At 54.7% G+C, this 19,139-nt stretch overlaps 7 protein-coding genes across 7 annotated transcripts; 3 read left to right on the forward strand and 4 right to left on the reverse strand.

Moving 5' to 3' along the window:
• Positions 1-870: 870 nt before the first annotated feature.
• On the reverse strand, positions 871-2,183 carry J4E84_006636 (uncharacterized protein; the record flags this gene model as incomplete). Its single annotated transcript, XM_049389224.1, has 2 exons — positions 871-2,096; positions 2,144-2,183. 2 exons carry the CDS (start codon positions 2,181-2,183, stop codon positions 871-873), a joined length of 1,266 nt encoding a protein of 421 aa, XP_049242933.1.
• Positions 2,184-3,979: 1,796 nt separating this feature from the next.
• KU80 (ATP-dependent DNA helicase II subunit 2) lies at positions 3,980-6,407 on the reverse strand (the record flags this gene model as incomplete). Its single annotated transcript, XM_049389225.1, has 5 exons — positions 3,980-5,593; positions 5,640-5,890; positions 5,937-6,004; positions 6,052-6,179; positions 6,252-6,407. 5 exons carry the CDS (start codon positions 6,405-6,407, stop codon positions 3,980-3,982), a joined length of 2,217 nt encoding a protein of 738 aa, XP_049242934.1.
• Positions 6,408-7,080: 673 nt separating this feature from the next.
• J4E84_006638 (uncharacterized protein) lies at positions 7,081-8,268 on the reverse strand (the record flags this gene model as incomplete). The annotated part of the gene is made up of 3 exons (XM_049389226.1): positions 7,081-7,872; positions 7,924-8,038; positions 8,102-8,268. The coding sequence occupies 3 exons, from the start codon at positions 8,266-8,268 to the stop codon at positions 7,081-7,083; spliced, it is 1,074 nt and encodes a 357-aa protein (XP_049242935.1).
• Positions 8,269-8,721: 453 nt separating this feature from the next.
• On the reverse strand, positions 8,722-9,648 carry J4E84_006639 (uncharacterized protein; the record flags this gene model as incomplete). Its single annotated transcript, XM_049389227.1, has 2 exons — positions 8,722-9,489; positions 9,547-9,648. 2 exons carry the CDS (start codon positions 9,646-9,648, stop codon positions 8,722-8,724), a joined length of 870 nt encoding a protein of 289 aa, XP_049242936.1.
• Positions 9,649-10,373: 725 nt separating this feature from the next.
• J4E84_006640 (uncharacterized protein) lies at positions 10,374-13,730 on the forward strand (the record flags this gene model as incomplete). Its single annotated transcript, XM_049389228.1, has 1 exon — positions 10,374-13,730. One exon carries the CDS (start codon positions 10,374-10,376, stop codon positions 13,728-13,730), a length of 3,357 nt encoding a protein of 1,118 aa, XP_049242937.1.
• A 616-nt stretch (positions 13,731-14,346) lies between these two features.
• On the forward strand, positions 14,347-14,727 carry PIN4 (Peptidyl-prolyl cis-trans isomerase pin4; the record flags this gene model as incomplete). Its single annotated transcript, XM_049389229.1, has 1 exon — positions 14,347-14,727. One exon carries the CDS (start codon positions 14,347-14,349, stop codon positions 14,725-14,727), a length of 381 nt encoding a protein of 126 aa, XP_049242938.1.
• Positions 14,728-15,964: 1,237 nt separating this feature from the next.
• Positions 15,965-19,014, forward strand: J4E84_006642 (uncharacterized protein; the record flags this gene model as incomplete). Its single annotated transcript, XM_049389230.1, has 3 exons — positions 15,965-16,093; positions 16,210-16,624; positions 16,682-19,014. The coding sequence occupies 3 exons, from the start codon at positions 15,965-15,967 to the stop codon at positions 19,012-19,014; spliced, it is 2,877 nt and encodes a 958-aa protein (XP_049242939.1).
• Between the last annotated feature and the right edge of the window lie 125 nt (positions 19,015-19,139).

Raw genomic sequence — 19,139 nt, forward strand, 5'->3', positions numbered from 1 at the left:
ACATGTCAAGAGCAGTCCGACTTGAGCTTATATTCCAGTGAGCCTACTGCGGTGCAGCAAAGGGGCGAGGTTCACTCACGTCTCAGCATTGCCCGGTTGTGGCTGCGCCAATGCATATTCAATGATTCCCCTGTAGGTTGCCTCGTGCTTTACCTCCACCAAATCCGCGCTGAGTACGTCTTTGAGCCTTGCGCATGGTCATAGCTGGGAAGCCGAGAGACAGCATCGAACAATAATGTGCGCGGCAGTTTGGCGCGCTTGCGTGGATAAAGGCCATGGCAGTTGCCCATTACCTTGTTCCTCTCCGGTTGTAATATCAGCAAACTTCAATGCTTGACAAGACCTGCCCATTAGCTCGATACGATTTCGATGTCTGGGCGACGGTTCGTCAATGGTGCTCGGGTTCAGGAGGCTGGGCCGATCGACGCTTCCGCCCCCACACCATCCACTTGTGGGTGCAGCCGTCACGTAACGGGTGTCGAGGCCGACGCGTTCCAAGAAGCTCTAGAAGACGGGTTCACATACAATAGGCTGGGGCATCGCGTGTCGCAAACTCAAGATGAGAGAATGAGAGCTTACTGGGCAGAGGCACGGGAAGAACCAGCGCGCTAGCGACAAGATGGTCAGCGACCCCCGCACGTGCCGACAGCCACCCCTGGGGCCATCTCGCTTGGGTCTGACATTCATTCAATCAACGAGCATCAACAGCAAAAAGAGATGGCCATGCTTTGGATTTGTTTGCCTTCTCAAAACGCCTTAGAGACTTGCGTTCGGCGAGATGTCTCCGAGCAGGCGACATCCGCGCTAGATATGCGTATACGGTACAGGCTGAGCCAGCCAAAGCGGGTGCAGGATGTTGGATTCACCTGTCTATTCATCCTCCATCTCCGACTTTATCGGCACTTGCCCGTTCCGTCGCTTTGTTAACCCCGCATACGGCGCACCTCTAACAATAGGTGCGATTTCCGAAGCAACGCCAAAAGCACAATGGTTCACGCTCTGGAAGTCGCCAATCCCCTGATACCCATGTTCCCTCATGTACTCTGGATCGTTGCTATTCGCAAGAACACCAAACTTGAGTCTAGTGTGCATCAACTCCAGTGGAAAAGGGTCATTGCCCAAACATGCGCCGCGGCTGATGTCATCCAAGGTAGTGTTCCGTGTAGTCACAAGGATGCGAGAAAAGCCAGTCGAGAATGTCGTCCCGTCTTGCCAGATTGTGAAAGCGCCGAAGAGGAGAATCAGGAGTGTGATGAAGACGACCGGTGCGTAACATTGCCAAAGCCGTTCAGGGACGTAGACGAATGAGGATTGGAGTCGCGAGCGGTTCACTGTAAGCTGTTCTTCGGCGACTGCTAGCATCTCTGGCGCGGATAGCAATGACAGGACCATGTCTGAGTAGAAGGTCTCGATTTCATCCTTTAGGTTTTGCTTAGGCTCGCTGTTCTTCTCGACTAGTCGTGTCTTTGTGACATCGGAATAGACTTGTGCATAGTACGGTCCGGGTAATGGCGGTTCGAGATCAACGTGCCCACGAAGAAAGCCCCTGAACATATCGCCAACAGCATGGTATGCCGCCGTTTTCTTGTAAAGGCCCACATCGCTCCGAGGGCTGATGTAATTTTCCGCTGGTCCCGGATCGAGGGTGTAGTTGATCTTGCCGTCGACTCCCCGCGGGAAGCTAGTATCTAGAACGGGCCTCTGCGGTTCTAGCTTGACCGTGGAATTGAAGAAGGGTTCAGTGAAGTTCCAGCTGACTGTATACTTAGTCTCCATATGTATGCAGCGCATGATTCGCGCATCATAGCGATGTGTCCAGTTCTTTGCGAGGGGGTCATCCTCTGCGAGCTTTACTGTGGAATTGAACGCATAGCCAATCCAGAGCGCAGGTTCTGACTTGAAGACACCCAGGTCGACTGGAATTTCACCATCAGGTATACCACCCGAACCTTTGCGGAAGTTGTCGGCTTGCGGGCGGGCATATTCGCCCTCGTCGACGTCGGCGTAGTAAACGAAGCGGCCTCGCGGTGCCAAAATGCTCATGTTGAAGGGCGCGCCCAATTCCGTTAGTCTCTCATCGTCATCTGCACCACTTGCTATTTCTTCGCATTGGTAGCTCGGCCCAACAAAGCTTTGTTCGTACGTGCAATTGTACCGCCCTCCACAAGCGTCTTGCCGAGCATCTTGCCTGATGTTGGGACGGTCCACGTTGCTATAAGCCAGCAGAAGAGCGACACGTCTTAACTCCGCCGAGGGCTGATCGTAATAGTCAAACCACCCTGGTGCAGTACCAGATAAATCTGTAGTATTGTAATACATCATCGATCTCTTGTTGCTTCCGTCGGCCAACCTCACCGGATGTCGCCAGTCCTTTGTGGACTCCATCGAGAAGTTCAGCGTGGGAACGTTGAGATCGATTGTCTCGCTGTCGATATAGGTTCCGAAGGTAAGCGCACCTGGCGAGAAGATGATTGTTGCCAACGGGACCAGCCAGATGACCTGCAGGTAGACGTCCCCGGTTAGTCATGTTTCGCATACAATTGTTGCGGGGATAGTTACTCACCAAAGCAATAGCGCACAGGACCGGTGCACTAGAAAGGGCCTCCCAATTGCCAAAGATTGTTGGATCTTCCGTAGCCCCGAAGATCTGGTCGATAGACAGCACTGTGAAAGCCCGGTTCCTAAACGCTCTCCACATGCGCTGACGGAACACCAGAACCACACATCCGCCGAAAGCAAGCTTCGATAGATAGGCAAGTGCGCGCCCATACAGAACCCAGCGAAACTTTTTGTCCTCGTCCTCTTCTCGCTGGTGGTGCAAGAAAGTATACAAGAGGTGTTGAAGAAGCGCAAACACGATGCCCATGATGAAAGCAAACACCATGAGTGCTGGCCCACGCCAGTTTACTCGCCATTGAGTTGACTGCGTCGCCCGATGTGCTATCAACCTCTCGGTCATAGGATCTGTTCGCGCTCTCGAGATGCCAGATCCAAACGAATACAGTGTATCTGGTGTTCTGGAGTATGGTGGTCGTGGCCCTGGAGAGTAGTTCGGAGGAGAAAAAGCGCTAGGCTTCGTATTAGGCGTATCCTGCCGCCAATACGTAGAGCCTGGTGATTTGGGTGATGGCATGGGCTCCATTTGGATACCTAGGCCTGGGTCGTTGATGTTCTCGCTATATCTGGATGGCGTCCCGCGCCTGCTGTCGGAGGATTCGTCGCTTGTTCGCGAAGGTATAGAAGCATAATTTGGTCGCGATATGCGAATGTCTGGCGATGCAGGTAAATATGAGTATTGCGGAGTTTGAGGATCCATGTTGGCAGTTGTTGGAGGCGTCCAAAATCGGATTGGCACATAGAGCGCTTGGCTGGATCATGTCTCAGTAGTTTGAGAGTCTGTAGTTGCATGTTTGAAGAAGATAAGGGTCTGCACTGTGGAATAGGTATCCCAGATGGTTTTACAAAAGACCGGTCAGCATTTTCGGAATGGCCGCTCTGGCGTCGTAGCTGAGCTGCATCTTCCTAGGGCTGAGCTGTAACCGTCAGCTGGCAGGGGTTGCACACGTTAGAGGCTCATCATCTGATGTCAGTCGGTCCCCGGTGCTCGCACGGGAGTGTCGCAACAACGACGGCAGCCAGCCGCATCGCGCGACCGACTTATCAGGCCCTTGGCTGCGCCTGGTCCATTCGCGCGCGAAAACTATCATAGTGGCGACGTGTGGCTTACACATTTGAAACGGTCAATGCTGCGGTTGAACATGACGAACGCCTGATGAGCGGTGTCGTGGTGTCTGGTGCAGGAAAGCCATGGAAGGAGGCACGGAGGAAGCTCGGACGGAACAGATGCGTTAGCCGAGAGCCATCCGCAACAAGACATGTACATGCAGCAGCAAACAAAGTCACCACTACACGACACAAATTCATTTGTGCATACAGTCATGCTACAGTGATCTCGCTACATCTCAACAGTTCAGTCCCCTCAGATCTCGTAGAACCTTCTCGCCTCATCCTCAGTCACAGCGCTAGTGTGGCACCTATTCAAGTCCACAAGTCCATACTTGCTCCCCTTGATCTTCCACCACATATCGCGACGATTCCCGTTAAGCTGGCCTCCAAGAATGTCTTCCTTCAATTTCCTGATGAAGGCATTGTATATGTCTGGCTCCTCGAGCTCGACAAGCTCCTCGCGCATGACGCGAATGGCCTCAAGTGCCCGTCCATAAGCATTATCGCCCACACTGTTGCTGATAAGATTACGAATCTCCTTTGCAACGTCGTCCACGGCTTCTTGGATAGCCTCCATGTCATCAGAAGCGGCCAGTGCTTGCTTGAATGAGGGTATGAGGTTGTTGGTTTCGATCTTGACTCGCTTGGGGTTGCCGAGGAGTGCGTCAACATCGAGACCTGAGAGGGGCTTGTCGCGATCACCACGCTGGCGTTTTCCACGTCCTTTGACCTTTGGTGGGACTTTCTTTACATCTGCTGCTTCCATCAACCTCTTCAGTTGCTTTTCCGATGCAGCGAGGAGCTCTGCTGGTGGCGCGGAGTACTTCATTAGGATCTCGGGTGGATCGGGAATAGGCAGCGTAGGGTCGGGGTGCGTCGCTCGCCACTTGATCACATGCCCAATGCGGTGGACAAGGGGTGAAAACGTATCCTCTGGTTTCGCGTACTCCTCTGGGTTACCCTCTTCGTCGCGGCCAAATGTCGATAGATCCATTGCATCGACATAGTCGCTCATTGCGTCAAGGAGCTTGTCGGTAGGCAAGTCTCTATGCTCTGTGATAGTTTTGCCACTGACTGTGAGCTTTCGATCCAACGGTGGGAACTTGTACCGTCTCATATCTTCCTCGAAAGGTAGCTCAACATCGACTAGAGCCTCCCACTCCAGCTCGATACGGGGAACAAGGAGCAGCAATACTGGAGGTTTGAGGTCTTTTGCCACCAGTCTTGCGATCGCATAGCAATCAGCTTCGTAGAGAGCGTGAATGAACGAGGATAAAGCGAGCTGTGCCTGGGTGTTGGCCTTCTGCGGCACGATGTAGTTGGAACGACCCAAAGGGAGATAGCGTTCAAACTCCTCCATCTTTACGAAGCCGACCAATTCTAGAGACTGTTGGGTTTCCAGTTTGACGACATTCATGTCGGACTCTGAGATGTGCACTGCAGTTCTGCCGTATTCATAGCCGCGCTCTAGCTCGTCAAGCTCAACGGGGTTCTTCAGACCAGGCTCATCCAGGTTGTCCACTTGGTAGACGCGCTGGTTGTGGACTGCTGCCAGATCAGGCATCGGCTGGTCTTCGCCCACGATAGTCGCCGATGACTGCCCTGATGCGCCCGGATCCGTTCGTACTGCGAACGTACTTGCTGTGGGTGGCTTTGATATCATGGTACATGGATATCGCTCGACGTCAATGGTAATGGTGGCCTCGTACTTGCTAGCATCTCCCAATGTAAGCGAGCCTCTGTAGCTCTGAACAGGCCGGGTTTCCTTGAGGCGCGGTGTATGGAGCTGATCGACGGCTGTCGCAAGTGTGCCGAAGTTGCCATCGCAGTCATTTATAAAGCTTTTCAATATACCTTCGTTCTTTGCCTAGATTGGGTCAATCATTGTCCGCTTTGGAGATCGTGTTACATACCTTTTCCGCGTTCTTGCCCTCCTCTTTATAACCCACGTCTTCGTCGTCAAAATCGAGACCGAGCAACACGATCTCGAATGGAGCAGCCGGGTCTTTGATCTTCGCCGCCATCTCTTCGAGATCGCTTGTGTCCATTTGACCGCGACCGTCAGTCACAATGATCACCCTGCGATCGTACTTCAATGGGTTGCCTTTGGCACCTTGTGTCGCATTGCCAATCATGTAGACAGCTACCGCAAGTGCAGAAAGCACTGTGACAGTTAGCAGGAAGTAAAACTAAAGATGCATGTTACTCACGGTCGCCGCTGTCTGTCGTGCTTGGCTTGAGTTGGTCTTGCAGCATCCGAATGTCGCCGAGTAGATATCTCGAACCTGTTAGTACATGCAAAATAGTTCGTTTCTGACAGCTTACTGCTTCAAATTTGAGAACACTTTTATATTTTCGTATCCTTCCCCTTCTTCCATGTTGCCAGCAAGATCTGTTTCATCGGTCCGACAGCCAATCACGCTCATCAGCGCGGTCTTTCTGCCTGACGCGACCTACACATCCATTAACCTTCGAGACATGACGGCATTGGGCGGAAATTGGAGCTTGACGAGCATTGAACATACTAAATCTCCAAATGAACGTCGACTTACAGTAGTGGTAATCTTGTCCCACACATACTCCAATGCCCAATCCAGGTCTGTCTGATCGCGGCCATGTCTCATTTCACCCATCGACCGCCCCAGATCTAGGATGTAGACTGTCGCCTCTTTTCCAGCCATGATTGCGTTACAGTATGCTTCTTTTGCGCGCTTCGCGTGTGGTGACTAGCGTCGCGGGCCGCTGGCTTTACGACGTCAAAACACTGGAGGCCGAATGGGTGATGTGCTTTAGCAGTGTTGGACGTGATGAATTGAGGAAGTCGCAAATAAAAGAAAGAGCGAAGGCATGAGATGTTGTAGTCGTCGCATCAGACGGCACGGTGTAGCCTGTTGCGTTAGGCAAACGTGGCACGGACCATGTGCTGGAACGCGAGAACATGTGACGAGCTAGCCTCATGGAGCTCTAGAGGAAGGACCGCAGCATGGTTTCGCTGATACGTTCACGGAACTCGTACAATGTTCACACGAAGCTCTTTATTGTGGTTCATCTTCAGTGGTAGAATAGCTGATTGAAATTAGTCGGCTTCTACTTGTGTTGATAAGATATGAATAAATGCAAATCTAAATTGCACTCGAAATAAATCCTGTCTTTCGCGCTCGAGCCCGAGGGGTCTTTTTGCGAGGGAACTTTGGTTGTGTACATTGGGGGAGAAATATTCGGTAACGGTGGTTCGCCAGGTTCTTCGTCTGAGTTGGTCGTCTCCATGCTTGAAGTAAATTGGATGTCTTGGGATAATTTGGTCTACATGCATCCACCAAACGATTTCATATAATCTCTTCCTCCATGTAAAGTCTATCCAAATCTCATAGTCAAAGCCTCAGGTTTACTCCCCATAACCTGTTCAATCTCCTCCAAATTCTCCTTGGTCAACTTGCGATAAACATCAACCGCCTTGACAGTCTGATAAATCTGCTCCGGCCGCGACGCACCCGTGATAGCACTCGATACATTCTTGTTGGACAGCACCCACGCCATGGACAGCGTCGCAACGTCAGTACCAAGTTTCTTCGCAACATCCATGAGCTTCTTGATCTTGCCTTGTTGCTCGTTCCACGCATCGCTGCCAACGCCTTTCATGACGGACTGGATGTATGGGTCGTCTGATACGCGGAGACGCGAATCTTCTGGCACGCCGTCGACGTATTTTCCTGTGAGGAGGCCGCCTTGAAGAGGGGAGAAGATGGTGAGACCGAGACCGCGGCGGGTGTAGAGGCCCGCGTCTTTGAATTCTTGGTCAACCTTCTGCGGGCGGAGCAGTGAGTAGCCGGGCTGTTCGACAATGGGACCGATGAGTCCGAGACGGTCGGCGACGGCCCATGCTTCTTCGATTTCAGAGGCGAGCCATTCGGACGTGCCCCAGTAGAAGGTTTTGCCTGTGTTGATGAGGTAGTTGAAGGCGCGTACTGTTTCTTCGATGGGTGTGTAGCGATCTGGGCGATGTGCGTAGAGGATGTCGACATAGCTTAGTTGTAGTCGTTCGAGCGAGGCTTCGGTTGCTTCGATAAGATGCTTTCGTGATAACCCAAGGTTATTGATCTTGTTGCGTGGCGAGGGGAGGGCGGAGTTGTGAGTACCCCAGTAGATCTACGCCAGTCAATACAGTTCATGGTCTAATCCCGCTCCAGCGTGTAATACCTTGGTGGAGACGACAATATCGTTCCTGTTCCACTTGAAGTGTTTGATCGCCCGACCCATGACCTTCTCCGACTCGCCCTTTGCGTATCCTTCAGCGCAATCGAAGAAGTTGATACTACAGATAAACAGATACAAAGTCAGTGTACATCACACATGTGTATCGTATACTTTGACTTACCCAGCATCAAATGCGGCTTTGAGACAAGCGAAAGTGTTATCATCGCCGACATGACCGCCATATGTGAGCCAACCACCAAGAGAAATGGCAGAGATCTGCAGTCCGCTCTTGCCCATGAAGCGGTACTCCATCTCGGGCAGATCCTTGGGTGCTTCGGATTGAGACATATTGCAATGTGGAAGCTTGAGGAATGGGTGCTCCACTGTCAAAAGGGAACAGGTTTGATTTATATTGCGATAGCATCATAGTCTCCAACTACCGTGTATAAGCAAGCCACCAACGATACCGCACGATACAGTGCAGGACGATCTGCTGAATGTGGTTACTTGCTCTACATAACCATCCAAGGTGGGGCTACTCGCTGCAAGATACCCCGCACAGAGGGCACAAGGGCGTAGGCGGCGCGGGAAATACCAACTTCGTCCCGCCTGTCGTCATCACCACGGAAGACCACTTTAGGCGGTGGGAAGGAGTATTGGAGGGGTGTGCAGATAGCAGAGAAGACTGCGCTTACGGAAAATGAAAGCACGGGGTGATGGGACCGAGCATGTACGGCAGCATGCCGTGCAGACATTCTGGAAACCATCCACTGGCATGCCCTTTTCTACACGCAACACGCTTCACCAGATACCAGGAACCATTCTCTTCCGCGGACCTACCTTAGCGGCACCGAATTTCTCCACGTACCACTCCTTTGTTCCGATAGCCGTTACTCCTAGGTTTGTAGCGACAAATATAGTTGCGCAGACCAGTGTCCAATTGACCCAGCTGCCCTCAGGAGCTGCTATGAGCGACAATAGCGCGTAGATGACGACTTCGCAGGTATAGTGCGGGCAGAGTAGGTTCGGGAATACGGTATGCGAGGGAAGCTGGTAGCCGTTGCTCTCGGTGCGGAGGCGGTAGAGGTAGCTGTGGTAGGAGTGTTGCAGCATCTGCGCGGTGACAACTCCCGGCACCAATGCCCAGTTGCCAGCGGCATTGCTAGGTGTTTCAACCCAGACGGCCATGTTTATCGTGATGTAGAAGAGAAGTCCTAGAACCCAGTGGGCGAACCACATCCGGCTCTTACTCGTCGAGGTGTATGCGTACGATTCGAGCATGCGTCGCAGGCCCTGAAGCAGCAGGAGCGCCCAGACAATCTGCTGCTGCCTGCCAGCTTCCCACACGTGCAGTCTCCATGCCCAGAACAGCGAGCAGAGCACGGACGTGATGTAGAAGTGGGTGAAGTAGTTGTGGGGCACTTGTAGCGACGCAGCGTAGTCGAGTGTACGAGTGAGAACCGACTGCTGCTGAGCGGGTGGCTCCTTCCTCCCGCTCACGCCGGTGACGCGGGAGCCATAAGCAAGAAAGCGCGAGCGCAGGGCAGGAACAGCCTGAATGACGAGGATCTAGTAAGCCGTACTGGTTAGTGAGGTTGCATGTGGAGGTGAATGGTGCCGCGATACAAGAAGAGACGCAGCGAGGTAGAAGATGCGCAGCAGAGCCACGGGGTGCAGGTCCTCGACGCGGCAGCCTATAGCTGAGAGCGAACGCGATAGCGAGGCCATGTCGGGAGTATTGAAAAGTGAACGCGTAGGGGGCTGTGACGGCAGAATGATGAAGCCCTGACTGGTGCTGACCGCTTATTCGACGGGCGAGTCACGTGTCGCCAAAGCCAATCTCTCCGTGGTTCTCGCGACCAAACAATCTGGCCCGCAGGAGATGATGAGGGCTAAATAACGCGGCAAAGGCCGAGTTAGCGGCGGTTTGGAACCTTGGGAGTCCTGTTTCGGCTGGGATGGCGAGCCACGAGGAACACGGGACCAGCAGCTCGCAGTGCTCCCTGTGAGTGGAAGAGGCCGACTGACAGACAGCGAGCCACGCAGCAGCAAACGTCACGGCCACACGGCGCGGTAATCGTGATGTCGCGTCGCTTGTTGTCGTCCAGTTCACGATAGACGATGGCTTGATAGCAGCACAAAGGCGAGTGCAGGGTTGCCTTGACGATCCATGCCCCCCATGGCTGGCGCAGGCCGGTGAATGGTGGAGCGCTGCCTGCTACTGGCAAGCCTCTCAGCTCTTCTCCGTGTCGCTCCTCCTCCACTACACCTCACAACGCGCCTTCATCACCCACCCCCGACCGCGCCGTCCATCGCAGCCCGTCGAGCAGCCCAGCGCCCTGTTGTTGTTGCCGCCCGCGCCCACCCTCTGCAGAGGCCTCCGTTGTGCTCCTTCCGTCCCTTGCTCTGCAAGCCAGCATGAGGCAGGAACTCGAGTGTCCTGTCCCAGCGTAATGACCAGTAATGCCGATCCGGTCTTAAACGCACCCTCTGCCCCCAAGTCCTTCCACCACGACCGCCCGCACAGCCCGCCGTCGCCTCGCCCGGCACCCAAGACGGCCGCGTTTCCGTCCCAACATGCTCACGATGAAGACCAGGACGCTGAAGGCGAGTCCGAGGCCGAGACGGTCGTCCTGTCACGGGACGAACACCCCGAAGAAAACAAGATGATCAAGACAGAGCGCGTCGAAGACGACGACGACGATGCATCGCGGCTGCGCTCCATCAAGGAAGAGTCACGGGCGCATTCAGCCCAGCCCAACGGCCGCCGTCGGTCGAGCAACGGCAATCACGTCAAGGTCAATGGCGCCAAACACGCCTCGGAGCGCGATGCGAAGAGCCCCGTTCCTACTTCACCCAGCAGCCGCACGGCCTCGCGAAACACCAAGGACACCAGTCCAAACGACTCGGCCAAATCGCCAGCCCGATCCGCCCTCTCTCCCACACAAGCTACTACTCGCGGCCGCAGCGCGTCGACTGTCGAGAACCGCAAGCGCAAGCAGCGCGATCCATCCTTCCCCAAGGCTTTCGAGCCACCGCGACAAAAAGCTAGGACCGAGGGCTTGAAGGACGCGCGCCCGCCCCATTCGCCTGGCACGCCAGGTTTTGGCCGCCCACACAAGCGTTCGCAGTCAACACAATCCGCCGTCACGGGTATCGCAGGCCGCAAGCGCCGCGAGGTGACCAATCTCGCTCTGTCGACAGAAGAGCATTGGTCAGGATCGAGTTCAGATCACTCAACATCACCGCAGCCCACGTCTGCGCCGCACCTCCAACACGCCCGGGTGAAGCGCTCCACCAACCGTGCGCTGACCTCGCCTGCACGTACCATGCCCCAACGGAAGGTCGACAGATTTGGCGCAACGCGTCTTGCTCGAGAAAGCGAAAGAGGCGATCTGGATGCAGTCAAGGAAGCCTTCGAAGACGCGCCCGACGAACTGAATCAGCCCGACTATGCCGGTATCGCTCCGTTACAAAAAGCCTCGCTGCACGGTTGGGCGCCTGTCGTTCGATACCTGATCAGCAAAGGCTGCCGAACAGACTGTGAAAGCCACGATCGAGACACTCCTCTTATCGATGCGGTAGAGAACTCGCACCTGGATGTCGTCAAACTGCTGCTCAACGAGGGCCAGGTCAATCCACATCACTCCAACAAGAAAGGTCAGCGTGCGATTGATGTGCTGGACCCGGAAGATGATGACGCAGAGGAGATTGAGAAGGAGCTTAGAGAGGCGATGAGAAGACGGGCAGACACGTCCAACAACGACCCCGAACGCACCCAGAAGCAGGCCAAGACCGCATCGCGATTATTGTACAACGAGTTCAACGTGGAAACATTGATCGAGAAGGCTGGCGATGGCGACATCCTTGCAGTAGGAGAGCTGATCAACAGTAACATCAAACCGAATATCACCTGTGGCGTTGCGGCAGCAAGAGGTGGACACTACGACATTCTCAGTATCCTTCTGGCGAGTGGTCTCAAGGCTGATCCCGACCCGTCCAAGCATCCAGAAACGCCCATGACAGTTGCCATCGGACGAGGATACCTCAAGATCATACAACTGCTTCTCGAGCAAGACAACTTCAATCCCACTCGCCGGAACAAAGACAACAAGACGTACTATGAGATTTCTGAGGAACGGCACGGTCCCAAGTGGGAAGAAGAGAGGGATATGCTGAAGCGCGCCTGCGAGGAATACCAAACGACACACCGGAGCCCGCGGAGAGTCAAGAAAGAAGCTCCAAACGCCACGGCGAACCGCATGAAGAGAAAGACATCGCCGCGAAGAGAACGGTCGTCTTCCCCACGTCCTAATGCAAAACGCGCACAGCTGGTAAAGTCGACGACAGAGCCTGCTGCACCACAAAAGTCTCGACGACTCATGTCAGGAAAGGAAAAGGCTACCAGAGAAGACCAAAGAAGGAAGCGCGTTGTGGACGACGATTCATCAGAAGAGGAGAGTGAAGAAGACGTACGACCGCCCATCCGGAAGGTCAAGCAGCGTTCTTACAGCGAAGGGGAAGAAGCGAAGCCTGTCAAGAAGGTGGTGAAAGCGCGATCAGACGATAATGAATCCAAACGACCGGACCGAGCACACTCAGACGAGAGCGACGAGGACCATGGTACTAAGCAGCCAGTCAAGATTCGGACAAAACCAGGCAGACCACTCAGCGCCAAACCGACACCCGAGATCGACTCTCCGGACGAACGCAAGGTTGTCAAGAACAAGATCAAATACAAGACCGTTGAAGACAAGATTAGGAAAAGAAAGATGTCGGATGCATCAACAGACGATGTCAGCGTGAAGAGGACGCCCACAGCATCTGCCAAATCTACGCCCGTACCGCCTGAAAGGATAGCAACTCCAGAAGTTGAGCGCGCACGTCGTCAAGAGGAACACAAGCTACAGGCAGAAGCGAAACGCAAAGCCGCCGAAGTTGCAGCTGAGGCCGAGGCGAAGCAGAAGGAAGCAGAGGAGGCGGCTCGCAAAGCTGAAGAGATCGAGCAAGCGAAGAAGAAGGCCGAAGCGGAAGCAGAGACACAGCGTCAAGCAGCAGAAGCAGAAGCAGCACGAATACGAGAGGAACAAGAAACTCAACGCCGAGCAGACCAGGAAGCGAAACGCCAGAAGGATCTGCTCGAACGTCAAGACCGGATATCCAGGCTCCCCCGAGCTTTGAGACGCGCCTGCGAATTAGGCACCAATCGACCGCTTCATTTCGCAGGAGAGCAACTTGGTGTATCTGCCATTTTCCTACCGTTGTTCTTGGCAAATGCTGAGGACCTCGGTGACTCGCAAGCCATCCCAAATCGGAAGTACATCTGTTCGTTCCAGGCTGTCGGCATACTTGGTCTTCCCGAGCTAGATCTAGCGCATCTCGACGCTCCTTACTCTGAATGGTCTCGCATTCCCGTGAGCCGCGCACAACGAGATGCCATACTTCGCCAATATGATATCGCGCTGTTAGCCCAGGACACCCGATTTCCAATGGAAGGCTCGCCAGAGTTTGACTATGCCAAAATCCAGGACAGCATCAAGGAGGCCAAGCATCAGTTCTCTGCTATGGAGGGCCTGTACTGGGTGGAAGAGTCGCTGCTTTACGCCGAAGTCGAGAAGATCGAAACCCTACGGCCACTGCTCTGCCATATGCGCTCCGATTGCAAAAGAAGACGTATCCATCTAGTCGACAGCAGTGACGAGGAGCCAGAGAAGAAGCCGAAACCCAAGAAGAGCTTCATGGACATGGTACGCGAGCACAACGGCATCAATGGCACAGCGCCTCGCGCAATCGTCAACGGCAATGGATGAAGTAGCTAGGATATCGGAGCCCTGATTGTATACTTATTCGGATGAGAACCATGCCACATTGCCGCGCCGTGCCGTACTATGTTGTACGAGGAATAAGAGCGCCTGGGGAAGCTACAGGAAACTACGCCTGTCAATATATTATGTAGTCCAGCTCCGCAGCGAGCAACTGGCCTGGGGGTATAGCGAGCTCAGCAACTCCATGAATGAGGATTGATGTGCACAATCATGAGATAAATTCAAACCATTGACGAAGGAACTGTATAATCTTATCCGCTGCATCATGCTTTCGCTCTCGTATCGTGCCAGGTTAATCCTTGTTGCCTCAGGCTTCACCCCACTTCGGTGCATCTGGCCGCCCCAGTGGACCCGCATCAGAGCTCCAAGCTCCGGTACACTTTCACGAATCCAAGTTCCTCACGCGCATAACTTTACTATACCGCGAATACCTCGAGGTGATAGGTCTGAAACTCCAACCTACCAACTACCGATCTCAGCCTCCGAACCAAGCCAATACCCGTCTACATTGCGACCTTGCCAGCCGTAATAGCCGCATCCGCGAATCCTCCGTCCAATACACGCTCGCCTCTACAGTCCACTACATACCTCTCACAGCACAATGGCACCCAAAAACAAAGGCAAAGGCCAAGCCAAAGACGACAGCGGTAGCAAATCCGAAGGTGGCGGCGGAGGAAAAGGCAAACTGAAGCCCGCAACCTCGATAAACGTGCGACACATCCTCTGCGAAAAGCACTCGAAAAAAGAAGAAGCTCTCGAGAAGCTGCGCAACGGCGCGAAGTTCGACGAGGTAGCCAGGGAAATGAGTGAGGATAAGGCGCGTCAAGGGGGCAGTCTGGGCTGGAAGGTTAGAGGGAGTCTGATGCAGGATTTTGAAAAGGTGGCGTATGAGTTGGAGCCGAGTACGACGGCGAGCCCGAAGATTGGGGAGGTTAAGACGAGCGAGGGGTATCATATTGTTATGGTTGAGGGAAGGAAGTGAGAGAAATGGGGGTGGAGTGAGAGTTGGTGTCGAGAGGTCATGGATATGCTGGACAGGCTTGTGGAGGCTTATACTTGATACCCCAAAAATGAGAAACGATTCGATATTCCAAGGCCTATGGAACTCAATCCTAGGGTGAGCTCAGGGAAACACGAACGGCTTAGTTGGTGCTCAGGCTTTGTTGCAAAATAATTGTGCCCATTCGCTGGCGCTTCTGAAGAATGCCTTCCGATCAGAGACGTTTTCATCATTTATGCAACAACCATCTGCATCCTACGAACCTCTTCTTGGCTTACCATGCAATTGCCGAATGTAAGTGTTATCCCAGGCAATACTCGCTATGCAAACAACTGCACAAGCCATGTTGCGTTGGTATTTTCGCCTCACTCCATCATCCTCGCAACGGCCATTCTTCGTCGCGAATTGCAGCGGCCGTACACGAAGAATAGTGGGAATGCGGAATCGTCATATTTATACTTGAGGTACTTGCGGTGTAATCTTCCACCACGAAACCGTCAAGTGAGGCGAGACAAGACACGTCGGTGGCTCTCGGCCACGGTCAAGCAGCTCGGGAGCGCTGCGCTAGCGCCCTCTTTATCGCAGTGAAACCGCTATCTCGGTGATCAGCTGGTGCACGGGAGCGCTCCAGTATCACGTGCGGCTGAACCATGGCGTCATCATCTCGAGCAATAGCCTCTTCGGAGGCAGTCATTGAGTGGGTAAAGGCAGTAGTAATCGGGCGAATTCTTGCGGCTCCTCACGGCTGACGACGTGTCTGGAAGCCTTGTGTGGTAGCGAACCACTCGGCCACTCGAAGTACAAGAATCAGCCGTTCCGGAGCTCAAACACGAGGAAAAGCATCAAGAAGTGCCTTGACACATAATTGAGTTGGCCGTCGGACCATCAGTTCATAAGAAAAGTGATCCCAGGCGCCAATATCAGCCTCTCGCCCTCTGCGACGCGAGCACTGGCAATCCGGTGTACCTGCGATAGAGTTGGCGCGCCCCCGGCGTCCACTAACGCTGCACTGACCCCACTCACTAGGCAGCTACTACCTACACCTCCAGCTCCGCCGCCGTCTCACCTGCTCCACCTCCGCCTTCAACTCTCCATCAACCACCTCGCCAGCGACAACTCTCTAGTTGCTGCACCTCTTTGTCTCAATACAGCGGCGGCAAGCTAGCTGCAGTCGCTCTGACTATTACTCCTCCCCCATCGCCAGCCTCACTCGCCCATCATGGCGGCGACTAACAACGTCCCCGTGACTCTGGACACGCCCATCGTCGTCAAGGTCCTGTTCCGCGGCCAGACGAAGAAGTTCAAGCTACCGTTGAAGGATCTCGGAGCTCACGTGTTGCCCGACAAGGTTCGTGACATTCTATAACCCGAGGTTGTCACGTCTAGGCGATCGGATCGGTCGCCTGGACGCAACGATCAAATACGCCCGGGAATCACGATGCTGACTTGACATGTGATGTTTAGCTCCGTAGTGTTCTCCAGCTTGAAGCCGGCGAGCAGGTCGTCTTTGAGCGCTATTCCGACTCAGCCGCCTCATATGTCACCCTTGACGCGGACAAGCCCCAGGTCTACAAGACGCTCTTCCGCGCCGCAAAGGCAAAGCTCAAGTTGCGTCTGAGGGCCACCGTCCCCGGCGAAGAGCCCGTGGCTGCGCCCGCACCTACACCCGCGCCAAACCATGTGATCCGACACTACCAGCCCACTGCCCACCCCGTCAGCACCGAGACTCTCACTCCAATGGGTGGCGCTCCCGTCTCTCCCGTCATTGCCCGCTCCCCAGAAATCAAGCCCACCGAGAGCACCAGCCCTGTATCGCCACCAACGACAGTAGATGCTGACGGCGAGGCTCCCGTACCGCAGGCCTTCACCGCTCGTCAGAGTAAGCAATAATTTCACATTTCCATGTCGCACGATCACCGGCTAATGCAGTGTACAGGCTTCTTCAACAACCTCGCAACTGCGAACTACAACTCCGGTCTCGCATTCCGCCCTAAGCCGAGCAACGCCTGCACTTCGTGGGTCGTATACTGCAACAACTGCAACGAGCCCATGGAGGACGAGCACTTCCACTGCAGTGTATGCGACGGTGGTGATTACGATCTCTGCCCGGCCTGCGTAGACAACGGCATCCACTGCCCCGGAAGCGGCCACTGGATGGTCAAGCGTTTCGTCAAGAACGGCAGCGTCGTCAACAGCACCACCCAGCGCATCGCACCCAAGGTCAAGGCCGAGGTCGAGGAGCCCCAACAACAGGAGATCCCAGGTGCCTTTACCGATGAGAAGCAGTCCGTCACATATGAGGAGGAGCCAACCCGCACCTGCAACTGCTGCGTCAAGGTCCTCCCCGAGAAGGAATTCGTTACCTGCGTTCCTTGCGAAGACTACGACCTCTGCCTCACTTGCCATGTTAGCAACAAGCACGGTCACCACCCTGGCCACACCTTCAAGCCAGCCACGTCTGAGACCGTTCTGCCAACCCTGGCCGATTTCTTGTGCAACTCTGGCAGGAATGTCCGCCACAACGCCGTCTGCGATGGCTGCGACAAGTTCATCTACGGTGTCCGCCACAAGTGCTTGAACTGCCCAGACTGGGACTACTGCTCCGACTGCCTCAAGAACGCCAAGTTCATCCACCCGCGTCATCGCTTTGTACCCATCTACGAGCCATTGGCTGAGCCTCTGAACAGCGCAAACCGCCACTACGGCATCTACTGTGACGGTCCTCTCTGCAAGGACAAGGAGAATCTGTCGTACATTGACGGCGTCCGCTACAAGTGCGCTGTTTGCCACGATACCGACTTCTGCCAGAACTGCGAGGCCCACCCCAGCAACAAGCACAACCACACTCACCCGCTCATCAAGTTCCAGACTCCTGTGCGCAGTGTTAGCGTTACTACCCTCAACGACGACAAGCAGCGCAAGTCTATGGCTACACTCGGCGACCGCATGTGCGCTAGGCGATCTACCTCAACTGAGACTGCCCCAGTCGCTCCTTCCACCAATGCTGCGACCCAGGTCCAGACCATTGTCGACGTAAAGCCCTCGGCCGAGCCCCAGGCCAAGAAGGAGAAGATTGCTATCCGTGATCTCCTCGTCGACTCTGTTGAGCCGGTGCAAGAGAAGCCTGCCGTGCCCGTCCAGGTCAAGGCGCCAGTCAAGGCTGAGGCTATTCCCATCCCTAGGTCAGAGACTGCCACCGAAGGCCTCGACGCGCACTTCATCCGGGACACCATCATTGATGGCTCCAAGATCTGTGCTGGTCACCAGTTCGTTCAGGTCTGGACTCTTCGCAACCCTGGCCCCAACGCTTGGCCACGAGGCTGCAGCGTCCGACACGTTGGTGGTGACAACATGCTCAACATCGACAACACCCGTCCTCTGAGCCACGTTGAGCTTGCTGAAGCTAGCGAGAGCAACGTGCTCGGCCACACTGTCGAGGCCGGCGAGGAAGCCCAGTTCCGTGTTCTCATGAAGGCACCCCAGCGCGAGGGCACTGCCATCTCCTACTGGCGCCTGAAGACCCCCGAGGGTATGCCCTTCGGCCATCGCCTCTGGTGTGACATTGCAGTCGTTGCCGTGCCCTCGCCTGTCGCCGCTCAGCCAGCTATCCCCATGCCAGTCCAGGTTCCTACTCCCGCATCCGGCTCAGCCACCACGTTCGAGGTGGCTCCTAGGTCGAACCCTCTGTACGACCGCCTCCTACAGGCCAGGGCTGAGCGCATGAAGCAAATGCAACACACTCAGCAACAACAACTGCAGAAGATGAAGGATGCACACCACTCTCTGCAGCAACAGCTGGATCAGCAGAAGATGGAGCGTGTTCAGCGTGTACGCAAGGCTGCCATGGAGCGTCTCATGGAGGGCCGCCGCAAGGTGCACGAGGAGGCGAACCGTCGCAAGGAACACGAGGCTGCCCTTGCTACTATCAAGCACGAGCCTGTTGCTGCTCCCAAGGAGGAGGTCAAGGTCGAAGAGCCAGTTGCCGAACTCCCAGTCGAGGAGAAGCAGTCTGCATCTGAGCCCATCGCTTCTGGCATGATCTTCCCTCAGCTTGACAAGGAGTCTCCCGAATCCAGCACTTACGAGTCTTCTACCACCGCTCAACCCGCCTCTCCATCTGAGAAGAGCACCGTTGCACGTACTGTCACCGTTGCCTCAGACGACGAGTTCTTTGAGGATGCTGAGAGTGTCGCCCTGATGTCCGACGATGGCTTCATGACCGATGAGGAGTACGACATCCTCGATGCCAGCGACGAAGAGATGCAGTAGGTGGTGTCATAGGCGTCAGCGAAAGCTGCCATATTTCGTGAGCACAAAGGTAGGCAAAGTGTTCCTGGTTGGTGTCTAAAGCGTTCAATTTCTGGGTACTGGGGGCGTCAAAAGGAACGGACTGG

Source organism: Alternaria hordeiaustralica, assembly GCF_023758085.1.
Source record: "Alternaria hordeiaustralica strain BMP 2776 chromosome Unknown scaffold_13, whole genome shotgun sequence".
NCBI classification, from domain to species: domain Eukaryota; kingdom Fungi; phylum Ascomycota; class Dothideomycetes; order Pleosporales; family Pleosporaceae; genus Alternaria; species Alternaria hordeiaustralica.